Here is a 13,722-nt window from a genome sequence, read left to right as displayed (position 1 = left end):
TTGGAGGTAAAGGTGGAGGAAATCTTCCATCATTCAAGTAATAGTGTTTTCGTGGTGTTTGACGACATTAAAGACTTGTTGACAATGGATTGGCTCGATGTGTCCATAACACAAGTCTTTATAATGTAAGTATTTTTTAAAATTTTTTATAATGTTCCTATATTTAAAAATTTTTCTTTAGTCTTTTATCATATTTTTATTAATTATTTACATTTTAGATGTCTTTATCGGCTATGCAAGAAAATTGGAGTGTCATCAATTGGATTTGTATGCCCAAGGAAGATTTCAAAGGACAGTATCAATTCGAATAGCAACGCGGTCACTTCTTATCTCATGCATGCGATGCTTAAAGTGAAGGACCGGAGATTTATTTTTGCTCCATACCATCAACAGTAAGAAAACTAAATTTATATTTTTTGTTATTTATATAAATTAATTGACTTATTTGTGAATTGTGTTAACATATTTATTTTTAAATAATGTAGAAGTCATTGGTTGCTTTTGATCATTTGCGTCCAATAAAAAACGGTCTATGTATTGGACTCAATGCCATGTGACCGCGACCTAGAGATTAAGATCCAATTGAATGTGTAAGAAACTCCTAATATATATATATATATATATATATATATATATATATATATATAAAATTAACTATTACGTAGTATTATTCTTTTTAATTCACCTTATGAGAGTATATTATAGGGCATTTCGGTCATCAACAAATATGAAAGGACAAAGAGCTAAAAATTGGGTAAATTGGATGAGAATTGAGGTATATATCAAAATTAGAGTACTAATATATATTTTATAAGGTTATTAATAATGTTTTATTGTTTAACTTTCTAATATATATACATAAAAATTTATAATTTGTAGTGTCCGAAACAACCCAATAGTGTAGAGTGCGGATATTATGTCTTGCGATATATGTATGAGATATCCACTTTATACCATGAGTTTGAAGATTTAGAACCGGTAAGTAAAATTTAATAAAACTAAATAATTTCAAATTATATTTTATTAATGTTAAAACTAATAATTTGATAATTTTTAAATTTTTGTAGGCATTTGCAAGGTCAAAACCCTACACGAAGAATGAAATTGATGAAATTCGTGAAATTTGGGCGAAATACTTTTGTGAAGAATGCTTATGATGTTTTGTGTAGGTAAAAATGTTTTATTTATATATTGTTGTAGGTAAACATGCATGTTTCTTATATATATAATGTTTGAACTCTTATTTAGTTAATTGTAATGATGTATGTGTTGGTACTTATTTTTTATTAATTTAGTAGTGTTTACTTTGCTTGAGTAAAGTGTTTTGAAAACTTTGAAGTATTGGATGATTTTGAATGGATTGTTTTGAGAATTTAGCTAGATTTGAAGTGTTGGTAACTTAGTTTTGAATTGTTGAGAATTATTTAGATTTGAAGTGTTATTTATTGTTGAAGTTTTGAAAACTTTGAAGTAGCTAGTGTTGGATGGTGTTGAATAGATTGTTTTGAGAACTTAGCTAGCTTTAGGTAGCTTTGAGGTGTTGGTAACTAACTTAGCTTTGAAGTCTTGACAATTTAGATTTGAGATTTGTGAAGTTGGTGTGGTTTGATATGTATGTGTTGAGAACTGGGCAGGAACTACTATATTGTAAATGCTACAAAAAATTTTCTAGGGTGCACAGCAAATAAATAGTATATAAAAAAAAAATTAGCTGCATCCAGAACTGCCCAGTTCCGAACGCAACTGATTAATTTAAAAAAAAAAGTAAAAAAGACCAGCTGCGTCTGAAACTGCCTAGTTCCGAACGCAGCTGGTCGACTATCTGCGTCCGGGCAACTGCGTCCATGGCATATGCGTCCGGAGTATTCCGGACGCAAATGTCCTACACTAATTATTGATGTCCGACAATTTGAAATGTGAATTTTTATTGTGTTCAGTTTTATTCTAAAAATTAGTATAGACTTCTTTAATTATGATTGTTGGATGTTATTTTTATCATTGTATGAATGTTATCAATTGAATTTTTTTTTAGTTTGTTTGATGGATTGAATTGTAGGTTTTATTTCTTTTTTATATAACTTAACTTTAAATTTTAGTTTTTTTTTAAAATATTAATAGGTTTATTGGGTTTCGTGTCATATCGTGTCGATACAACTCGAACTCTATTAACAAAACGTGTCTATCGTGTCAACCCGTTTAACCTGTTAACAAATCGTATTCGTGTTAAAAATTTAAACCCGTTAACTTTAACGTGTCGTGTCCGTATTTAGCCTTATCGTGTTCGTGTTGTTATCGTGTCGACCCGCTAGCGAACCGGTATACACAAATTGCCAAGTCTAATTTTAGGGATGCTAATAATTCCATACTATTTCCTAGTTTTATGGGTTTAAAATTAATTCCGGTGCAATTTTTCCTCATTCTTCGTTGTTAAGGTTTTGAAATCCAGGATAACGACGATTGCCCACTAAAGATGACTAAGGGGATGCAAATGGAGCAACACCAATTCACTGATAAACTCCAGATGGAGTCGGAGAGTCCAGTTGATGAAGTATCCGTTGTAACGCAGATGGAGATCATAAACCTTGTAACGCGACCGCTGGACTTCCGGTTGAGCCATCAACGGCAGAACCACAGGACAACAATAGCTGCCCACCGAAGAAGCCTCAGGGGAAGATGAACAACGTCCAATGATTGGTGGTTGGCGGCACTGTGATGGCTAGCTATGCTTATAGATTATTACTACTGTTATGTGTAGTAGTCTTTCACAACTGCGCAACTGCTAGTGCATGTGATTTTAGATACTATTATGTGCAATGTTATTTAATCATCTGTGCAACTGTATTCCGGGTTGTTGCAGGGATTGTAATGCACTAGTTGTTTATTGTGGTGTATGTGGGGTTGTTTGTATGCAATTATTCGTAACTGAACGTGTAATTCGTTTAACTCTATGTGTATCCAAGTGTTGTCCTGTGCAACCATGTCTTCCCAGTGTGCACCAGGGTGTGGTGTGGTGTAATACATGTTTGTTTGTATTTCTCCTTTTGGTCGTGTGTATCTTTTTTTGTTTGGTATCTTAAATTGTGCAATGAAACATAAAAAACTGTGCAACAACATTTACAAATTCAATTAAAAACAACTATATATGCAACTGTACGTGCACTTCAATTCTTTCTCGTGTGCAACTATATTATCACTAATCGAGAGAAGTGGTTTTCGAGAGAATCAAGAGCTATTTGTTGGAAAATCAGCATGTAAAATAGTCATATTGAAGCAAAATTTTGAGTGTAATTTAGATCCAATTTGGGTGGAGTCAAAGTGGACTCATGTTCTGTTAAGTGTAATGTTTAATTTTGTGATAATAGCCTTTGTCCCATATTGGCAAAAGAATGCGCGTTTGTACTAATATATATATATATAACAAATTCCCCTTTTTTGAGGAGTTCAAATTGTGTGGTATATAGGCTCTCTCGTGTGTAAGGGTGCAAAACAAGTTTAAAAAGTTGAATGCCATTAATGCTAATAAATTTCAATTTTTCCCCTTTCCATGGAGAAACTTTTCTTTTGATCTATAACACTCTTAGAGCATCCTTATCAATGAGGTTATTTCACGGTTTTTAAGGACTTTTTGTAAGTGTGATTAGGAAAGAGAAAATGGGAGGAGATGAAAAAAAAATTGATATAAAAAAAATAAAAAAAATTAAATGGGTCAGGCGCGTGCAGTCATGGGCACTTGCTGTGCGCTTCAAGTGCACATCAGCCTTGTTAAAAAAAAAAAAGCTCCTGCACATTTACTGTACTATGAACCTTTGCTATGCTTTTCTACCCTTCTTTCACTTCTTCTCACTCCTGCCAACATGGCCATTTACTGACATAAACTCTTGAAATATTCACTGATAATGCTGCTCTTAGCACACATGGGAGGTAGCAAATCACTTTTAAGGATAGTGTGTCTTGCACAAGACTTGAATTTTTCTTATACACTGTTGTTGAGATTGTTTCTTAAAATTAAATCCTATTATTTTGTTTTATGTTTTGATTCATCAGACTTATTCGAGACAAACACTATTGTCTACTCCGTATTATATAAGTAGTAGGGAAGCGTCTCCGTATTATATAAGTAGTAGGGAAGCGTGGCATGAAATATGGAAAAAAACAATTTTTAAAAATATAGGATATAAAATGTGTTAGAATCATGGAAATATTTAAATATAGAGTTAATACCAGCTAGGATCCCTCAACTATTACGATTTACTTAAAAAATTCATTTGTTTAATTTTTTTGCTTGAAAAGATGGCTTTGTCCTTGGGTTTAACAGACAACTAACGACAAATCTAACAGAGGACCTAACAATGTAACATTTTAATAGTTAGGGGACTAAATAAATCAAAAAATTAAATAGAGAAATTTTAAAGCAAATTGCAATAGTCGACGAATCGCAACTGATATTAACTCTTTATATTTTAATTATTTTCACGATTCTCACACATTTTATATCCACAAATTTTACAATGGACCGCGCATCAAAACGACGTCGTTTTGATTAATGAAAACAAACGGCTGAAACGACCTCCGTTCCACATGTCGTTTTGATTAATGAAAACAAACGGCTGAAACGACCTCCGTTCCGCGCAACTGCAGTTCCCTTTCAACACAACTGCAGTTCCTTTTCGACACAACTGCAGTTCTCTTTCAACACAATTGCAATTCCCTTTTCGATATAACTACAGTTTCATTCGACATTATACACTCAAATATGTGAAATTGTTATTCAGTTTCCTTTCAACACAACTACAATATCATTTCGATATAAGTACAGTTTCATTGAACAATATACACCCAAAAATGTGAAACTGTTATTCAGTATCAGTTCAACGCAACTGCAGTTCTCTTTCAACACAACTGCAGTTTCTTTTCGATATAACTGCAATACCCAATAATGTGAAACTGTTATTCAGTATTAGTTCAACACAATTGCAGTATCAGTTCAAGTGTTCAACACAACTGCAATTCTTTTTCGATATAACTGCAGTTTCATTCGATAATATAAAGCAAATGTGAGGCAATATCTTTTGAGATGAACTGTAATATTAGTTACAGAGTTCCGTTACAACTAACGGCCGCCGTTTTTCCCACTTACTGAAACAACGTCGTTTTGTGACCATGGTCCACCGTATAACGACGGGTTTATATCCTATATTTTTAAAAATTGTTTTGTTTTGTTTTTTAAATTGGGTTACAAGATCAAATTAAGTTGGTTTGGGCTCCGTTACCGGGTCACCCGAGAACCCGTGAACTAGGACGTTAGACAAGACACAAACTGACAGAAGTTGAAAGCTTTACGCTGTTTGCGGAGGTTGGAAGAGAAATAATGAAGCGGAAGATAGAGGATATGGAGACAATAGTGTGGCAAACTCCGGCCAACCCACCGGAACGACATGACTACATTTTTCGCGACCGTAATTTCCTTCTTCATATCTCACTGCCTGCTTTATTGATTTATCCCTTTATTATTTGTGTTTCATTTTTTCAGGCATTCGCTATGTCAAGCCATACTACTTTGAGTTCATCTCCCATGTATGCTCGCTCTCTCTGTCTCATATGTTTATGTACAAATTTTATATCTATATGTATGCATGTACGCTATATGTTCCGACTGATAGCGCTAGCAAAGGATTACTCTCTAAAACCCTAGATATACCCATGTCTGTAACTGAATATTTGTGTGCAGGTGAAGAACCGGTGGGCAGGGAAGACGATTGTGGATCTTTTTTCCGAAGAATTTAAAGGCCGGCCTCGCGATTACTATGTAGGCTGTTCTTGTGCTACATTTTTCTTCAACTTTCTGTTTGATTCTATTCTCTTGATACCAAATCATTTGGATCATTAACTTCTATACCAGATTCCCTGTTTGGAAATGAATTTATGTGCTTGTAGGTTATTTCAGTGAAATTCATTTTACCTTCAAAATATTGAGTTCATTTTGCTGAGTGAAACATATGATGCTGAAGGTAATATAATTTTGTAGGTATCTGCTGTTAAAGCTGGACGGATACAAGTTGATGGGCAGAGAGTTCCTATTTCATATGTAGTCCAATCGTCACAGAAGATAAGCCATTTCTTACACAGGTTTGTGCTGCTCAAGTGTTGAGCCCACTAGCAAAACTTCGTTTTGCTTGATGGGCTTGTCACCCAGTCAACTAGATATGTTTTGTTCCCCATTTTGGAGTTCATATCATATGGATTTCTACTTCAAATTCCTCTTTTACGAATTCTGTTGTTCTACTGCAAGTGTAAGTCATTAAGTAACTAAAGGATGTAGGCATGAACCACCAGTCATGGCATGGGATGTTGAGGTACTGTGTAAAGAACCAGAGGTGCTGACTGTTTGTAAGCCTGCATCACTTCCTGTAAGTTCACAGCTGATGACTCTAGTTTTTGGGTTGCAACAGTTCTGCTAAAATAATATGTATGCTTTCTGGATGATTTTTTGAATCTTTGCTAATGTGTTTGAAACTGCTTGGTTGGGATTATTATTATTTTCTAATTACCGCATATGTTTAGAATATATATATATATATTCCATCTGTCTGCACATATATGCGTGGGTAAAGAGGCATTGCAGTAAAAGGCGTGTGAGAAAATTCCTACACACACACACACATTCCTTCTGAATCTTTGTCAGTTTCTCTGTTTGTCCTACACTTAGTTGCTGGGTAACCCATTTTTGGTCTATTTTTGAGTTGAGTCCTAGTAGCTGGGTCCCAAAATGGTTAATTTTATACCAGAGTCAAATATCTTTTTCAAGTTTACATAGCTAAGAGCCTAAGATTCCTTCTCAATCCAATTTTCCATCTTATTGCTTTTTAATTCGATTTGTCCAGGACCTTATGTACCATTTTCTTTACTTTTCAATGTACACAGGTGCATCCATGTGGGCAATATCGTAAGAACACAGTTCTTGGCATCCTTCAGGCAGAACATGGTTTGGCACCACTATTTCGTATCCAATGGAATATTGTTTCTTCCTACTGTTTTCCAACCAAAAAATTTTAATATCCCTCTATGAATATATGCATTTTATTAAGGGCTAAGAGCTATCTGGTATTGCTATTTTTTGATTCGCTGTTGCATGTATTCCAAAATTATGCCTTTTAAACTTAAGGTCTATCAACATTTGCAAGAAGGTATATGTTTGCCAAAGTAAAAAAGGAAAAGTTAATTGCAATTTGCAATTGACTAAAAATTTATTCTTTTGTATTTATGATTTTGGATGGTTTTAAAATTTTATCTTTTTAACTAACTACAATCTAGTATTCCTTACTTTGGACAATATAAAGTGTGCCAAAATGTCTAATTAAGTAATACTATAATTTACTATGTTTTATGTTTTCTTAACATTAATGTTTAGCTATTCATCGTCTTGACCGCTTGGTCTCAGGGCTCCTTATCTTAGCCAGGAGTTCTTCTAGAGCTGACATTTTTAGACAACAGGTATTTTCTTGCAGTTATGTCATTCTGTAACATGCTTTGTTGAGATTATATTGATTGGTGACTGCCCCAGAGATACCATTGATAAATCAGGTTGGTAGACACTATAGATACTTGTGGCAGCTTTTCTAGGATGAAAAGGCTATCAACATGTGAACGTTCTTTCTTTCCTTTATGACTTTTAATCTTTGTGCTTGAGCAATGTCATAGCTAGTGAGGTTCTTACTAAGTCGCACATATTGTTGGTTGAAAATAACCTGTGTCTGGTTTTGTACTATGCTGTAGAAAACTTTTGGTTTATAAGAGAATAAAGAAATTATATCTCTACTTGATTCATTTTAGGGATTGTAAACTTTATTTTATCTATTCCCAAATGTTAGAATACAAGAGTCATGTCTTATATGAATAGTCATATCCTTACAGTTTAGGTTCTTTAGTTGTACCAACCATTTGAATGCATCAAATACAAGTATCTTTCTTCACACCAAATAAGCATTTTATTTAATCGCTTTCATGCTTTTAATGTTCAAGGACTGCATAATCATCATCATTATTGTTGTTGTTGTTATTGTAGAAGTGGTTTTGTTTGTTTCAGATTGAATCAGGAAGGGTGCAGAAGCAGTATATTGCAAGGGTGCTTGGAGTTTTTCCTGAAGATGAGGTATTTTATTGCCAACAGCTCAATGATTTAATTTTTGGCCTTCATTTATGATCTTTAAAGAGAAGATTTTCCTCTTTTCTCTCACTTAATCTGATGGACATGGTTTGCAATTTTCCTTTCCTAGCAAGTCGTAAATGCAAATGTCAATTACAATGCTCGAGAAGGGAGAAGCACTGTGGAGGTAGATTTCTCACATTAATAATGTCTGTTGACTTGGATTATGCCTCTTTGACCAATAATATATGGTTGGTGTTGTTCATAGGCTCTGTGATATGTTAATGTTTATTTTAGTTATTGCCATTGTGTAATGGTTAACTTAAGATCCTAGCTTATGAACGACATATCTGATATTTATCATCAGTGAGAAGTATTTAACTACACTAGTTTGATGCTAGGCAAAAGAAGGGCTATGAAGAGAAGATTAATTAGGATTTGGATGTAAGCCATCTTTTGTCAACACATGATGGGGTATAACAGATGGGGATGTGAGACCTTTATGTGAAATTTAAACTTCTGTTGCTTTTCTATCTAATGCTTTCTGAGATAGTTTCTTATGTTCTGATTCCTTGCTGTGGATGGAACTTGAAAAGCAGATTGAATTGATATTTGAAAGGTGTGGTGGTGCTTTGCACTTGGATGCTACTTTGCAATCATTTCTTAGGAAGCTACAAAGTAACAACTTGGGAATCATTTGTTTTACTTTGAAATATTTTCATTGAGAGCTCTTAGCCTTTGTTCTTATTGATGTAATGAAGTGGAGTTGCTCAAGTCTTTTGTAGGTGACTAGGTGGCTTAACATTGAACAATGAGAGCAACAGAAACAAAAATCTGACATTGAGTCTAGAAAGTAAAATAACATTTTACTAAAATAATATTCTATTGCCAAAACCATGTGATGGAGCCAAGGATATTGGGCCCAAATTAAATAAGAAAAGTGGGCCAGGACAAATGAAGATAGGCTGATAAAACCCAGAGAGTAAAGCCAAGCCCAAAATGCATGAGAATTCTAAGGAGTATTCCTAACATGTCTAAGATAGGAAGAGTAGAGGTAGTAGCCTAGTAGGAGTTGAATCCTTGCCCTAAAAGGAAACCCTAATACCCTTTACCTTGTCTGAATGGGCCTAGTGTTGAATGGATCTATTCCTATAAATAAGGATCTTGTCCCATAGCTTTGTGAGACATGACCAATCGATAACACGTCTATCAATAATATTAATTCTCTAAATAGCTTTAGTATATTCTAACAAATTATACGCTATTTACTGTTCTATCCTCATATTTTGAGCTAGTTTACCAACTAAACCTGTAGTTGGAAAACTGAGCTCCATCACCATGATTAAATAAATCTTAATTAGAGATTTGGACATGAAACCTTGCTTCTCCTATTTGTCGTCTTATTTCCTTTAAAGAAAGTGACTATTAAGTTCATAAAGTATAAAGCAGCTAACGGCTAACCTAAGAAAGACCTAAAAGGGCAAAAGGCCAATTACGAAAAAAAAAGATTGTTGGGAGAAAGGGTTTGTGTATATTCGTATGTAGAAAAGATATGTACAATGCCCTATTTATATACATTGCATAAAGATGTAGGTCTTCTGAACCATCACTATTCACTAGTTCTTACACTACCCTAGGATTAGGATTATATTCAACAAGACTAAATATAGGAGGTGTCAGGTTCAATGCATGATCAAATAAGGTTGAAATGCTATGGAGACATGGATAGTAATCTTCATATGCCAATGCATTTCTTTCCCTCGTGGGTTTCCAGTGCTACTTGCAATGCATTGGAAGTGCAGATATTATGTTGAGAACTAAGGTGTAGATAAATATGTACATTGGCAATCTGCTACTCAAAGCTAACCTTGTGCTATAGTAATGGTGGTTTGAGAATTCTATGGTGTACTTGTTTTGTAAATATTTTCCGTAATTTGATTTCTGAAAATTCTCTTTCCTTTTTCCCATTTTAAAATATTATTTCTTGTACAGTATATACTAGTAAAATACTGTTTTTGTTCCAGTGATGAGGTTTCTAAACAAATGATCTGTGCTATAGTGGCTGTTATCATTAGGTGCTAAAGCTAGGAGAATAGAAATTGCCAAATTGGAGAGAAATGAAGAGGAGACAACTCAACTGGAGGAAGAAAGAGTTTGTGGGATAAATGAATTTAATAGGGGTAAAAGGAACTTGATATGGTGTAGATACAAATAAGTAGGCTGCTGCTATTAACATGTCACTGATGAGAACACATGTTGGCCAAGATAGCAATATACATGACCGTCCAATGTGTTTTTTAGGAGAAATGTTTCTATCACATGAGTAGCAACTTAATAATGAAAAATCATTACAGAAAATATTACTAAATAAAAGATACCAATTGTTAAAAAAAAAAAAAGAAAAAGATACCAGAATATTGAAGTAGTGATGGGCTGATTGCACATTAAGAGGTGGATTTCATAAGTCAACCAGATTTTGAGGTGTTAAGATGTCCCTTGAAAACATTTTCCTTCTCTTTGTAGCTAAAAACAATACTGTTTCGGTGTTTCTACATCCTATACTAGCAATTGGCAAACTTTAGAAAGTTCTCTTGACATGCATATTATATATTATCAATAATTGCCAAAATTTTGATATTGTACAAATTGCTGTTTTAAAAACTTACTGGGGAAGTTGACTGCCACTTTTTTAAAAAAAAAGTATAAGGTTTTTATTTTTATTCTTCATTTATTTTTATTTATTTTTAAATGTTTAAGCTTGCCCACTTTGCATTTCCTGACATAATATTCATTGCTTATAGCATGACTAGGACTAATTACCATCATGTGCTACTGTCTTGGCTGCTCAGTCATTTTATTACCATCTAGTGGCTCAGATACTGTTACTCTCTTTAACACTTCATTTGTTACCTATATTCTGTGAAGCTCATAGGCATTTTTTATTTATACTTTTATCCGATTTATAGTTTCTGTGGTTGCAATGCATCCTTTGTAACTTGATGTTGGCAGGTGGGAGACAATAATATTAATGGCAATGATCCTGTAAAAGGAAAGGCTGCTTGTACCAAATTTACACGGATTTGTACCAATGGGCAGCATAGCATTGTATTGTGCCAACCAATCACTGGAAGAACACATCAGGTATAGTACTACCCTATAACTTTCTCCACAATGGTACACTAATTCCAGTGTATTTAGTATGTTCTCTACTTTGTGAGGATCAATTTATAATACACTTCTAAGATTTTGGTAAATTAGATTTAATATCTTGAGAGGTTGCTATTACATTTAAATTATGAATATACCTAATGTTGGTAGCATTTTAATTTTTTTTCCTTATATTGAAATAATGTAAGCATGATAATATTTTTTTTAAAAGTACATTCCGGAATGTAACTAAATTTAGCATTTCTATCTACTACCATATTTCTTAATACTTGAGCAATTTACAGCTGCCTTACACTGGTACTGGATGAATTTTTTGATAAGTGAATCCAAACTTTTATTCTCTTATTGCTTTATTTTTTATGTTTCAAAGGGATGGTGTACAGAATTTCAGAGTAGATTATTTGTGGAAGGGTGGGAAATAAAGGTCCACCTTGTTTTCTTAGTTTCTTAGTTTTCATTTATTTTTATTTTGTATGGGTGCAAAGATAACTTTGCAATTAGTTATATTAACTGGGGAAATTATGTTAGGGCTGCTTAATCGCTGAAACCACTGGGGTCCATGCGTAATTGACTAGTTGTCTTAAACTAACATTGTTGAGTGAAATTACTTGTCACAGAAATGGGTGTTGAATGAAAATTCATTGTTAATATTTTCTTCCTCTTCCCCTCCCAATTTTAATTTATTATGTTGACCAGATGAGTAGCCGAAGTTTTGAACTTATATTTCCTCCATTGTCTGTTAAAGAAAATTTCATTTTTCACCCCAAAAGTTATAGCTAAGTTGAAATTTGGTCTTATATGTTTTCGTAGTTCAAACTTGGTTTGCATTGTATGACATTAGTTTCAATTAGATTCCAATGTCTTTTCCATCCAATTTATTGACAAGTAGATTAGAACAACTTTGGTATTTTAGAACTATACTTCTTTCTGTTCAACATCATTTTTTATTTAAAATTTATTTCTCTTTCCCCTCTCCCATTATGGTACATGTTTAATAAATTTGATATTAATTTTTTTTTTAATAAAGTTGATATTTAATAGGTTTCTATGAATTATGATAATAAAAGAGGGGAGATAGAAATAAAACAGGAAAAATAGAAAACAAAGTTGAAAAGAAAGAATTATATTTATGGAATACCAAAAATGTCCTTGTTTGAGATGTATTTGGAACCAATGTCGTACATTCAGTATCAAATTGAAATTACTAAATTATTTAGCACCAAACTGAAAATTAGCTTAAACATTTGGCATCTAAATTGAAATTTACTCTATTCTATTTTCTTATTGGCTCAATTAATAGATGTTTATTGGCAAGGGTGTATGTGTACACATCATATTCTTCTTGGGGGTTATTGTTCACTTAATCTGAGATATAAGGTTGTAATTTCCTCTTTACTTTTTATTGTATTTGCAGTGATTTCATTTCTGAGGCTTTTTTGTCAACTTTTTTCATGAGATTTATTGTGTCCACTCTTTGAATTAAATATCATACTACTTTTACACCTTGAATTTTGCCATACAATAAATTTTGTAGACCTGATGCTTCTGATGTGTTAGCATTCTCATAGATACGTGTGCATCTACAATATACTGGTCATCCAATAGCAAATGATATGCTCTATCTCTCTGAGTGTATTCCTCGTTCTGCTACTGGAATGAGTGCAGATAGAGCTGCTGCTAAGTCAGGCCATTCTCTAAAGCCCACAGATATCGAAGGTGCTGCTGCTGAATCTGATAGTGGACCCAATGAAGATTTCAGTATTGATCCAATGTGCACAAATTGCCCAAATCTGGCTCCTAAAGGGTAAGAATCTTTTATTAGGTGTGATTGACTTGTAGTAATTTGTGCCAGTAACATAATTGAAAGATTTGTACATATATATAATAGTTGAGACTTCCATTTTCTTCAAGATTCCAACTTTTAATTTTGAATATACAGCTGTTATTTGAAGAAATACCAGAAAACTGATATTTCCAGGCACATTAAGTTTGGGGGGAAGGGGGAGGAGAGGAGGAAATTTTCAAGGGCTTAATCCACAAAGACTTTGAGTTTGATGGGGTGAAAACCCTAGACCACTTCAGCTATAATTTTAGATTACAATTTTATGGATCATTTAGAAAAATTAGGAGCAAACCAGCCTAAAAGGCCAGGCAAGTTGCCAAGTTGTCATAGTCCACGTGCTGGAAACCAGCCTAAAAGGCCAGGCAAGTTGCCAAGTTGTCATAGTCCACGTGCTGGAAACCAGCCTAAAAGGCCAGGCAAGTTGCCAAGTTGTCATAGTTCATGTGCCTGTGTGGCAGTAAAAAGACTGTTAAAAACATTATACTGTGTGGCAACTCTGTTGATCCCTTTTTGGCATTGGAAGTCAATGGAAGCTTCCAGAAAAGGTTTTTTTTTTTTTTTTTTTTTT

At 33.6% G+C, this 13,722-nt stretch overlaps 1 protein-coding gene across 1 annotated transcript in view; it reads left to right on the top strand.

The window, feature by feature from the left end:
• The first annotated feature begins 5,321 nt into the window (after nt 1–5,321).
• Nucleotides 5,322–13,722, top strand: part of LOC116016393 (RNA pseudouridine synthase 7) — a 10,889-nt gene continuing 2,488 nt past the window's right edge. The window contains exons 1-11 of the mRNA XM_031256632.1: nt 5,322–5,456; nt 5,531–5,574; nt 5,729–5,806; nt 6,026–6,126; nt 6,320–6,407; nt 6,922–7,000; nt 7,409–7,491; nt 8,084–8,149; nt 8,274–8,330; nt 11,153–11,284; nt 12,880–13,115. Coding sequence (XP_031112492.1) covers nt 5,369–5,456; nt 5,531–5,574; nt 5,729–5,806; nt 6,026–6,126; nt 6,320–6,407; nt 6,922–7,000; nt 7,409–7,491; nt 8,084–8,149; nt 8,274–8,330; nt 11,153–11,284; nt 12,880–13,115 — 1,052 coding nt within the window. The 5' untranslated portion in view covers nt 5,322–5,368. The remainder of the gene's footprint in view (nt 5,457–5,530; nt 5,575–5,728; nt 5,807–6,025; nt 6,127–6,319; nt 6,408–6,921; nt 7,001–7,408; nt 7,492–8,083; nt 8,150–8,273; nt 8,331–11,152; nt 11,285–12,879; nt 13,116–13,722) is intronic.

Source organism: Ipomoea triloba, chromosome 4, assembly GCF_003576645.1.
Source record: "Ipomoea triloba cultivar NCNSP0323 chromosome 4, ASM357664v1".
Lineage (NCBI taxonomy): Eukaryota > Viridiplantae > Streptophyta > Magnoliopsida > Solanales > Convolvulaceae > Ipomoea > Ipomoea triloba.
Note: the sequence above shows the minus strand (reverse complement) of the source record. Positions and strands in the feature narration are given on the sequence as shown.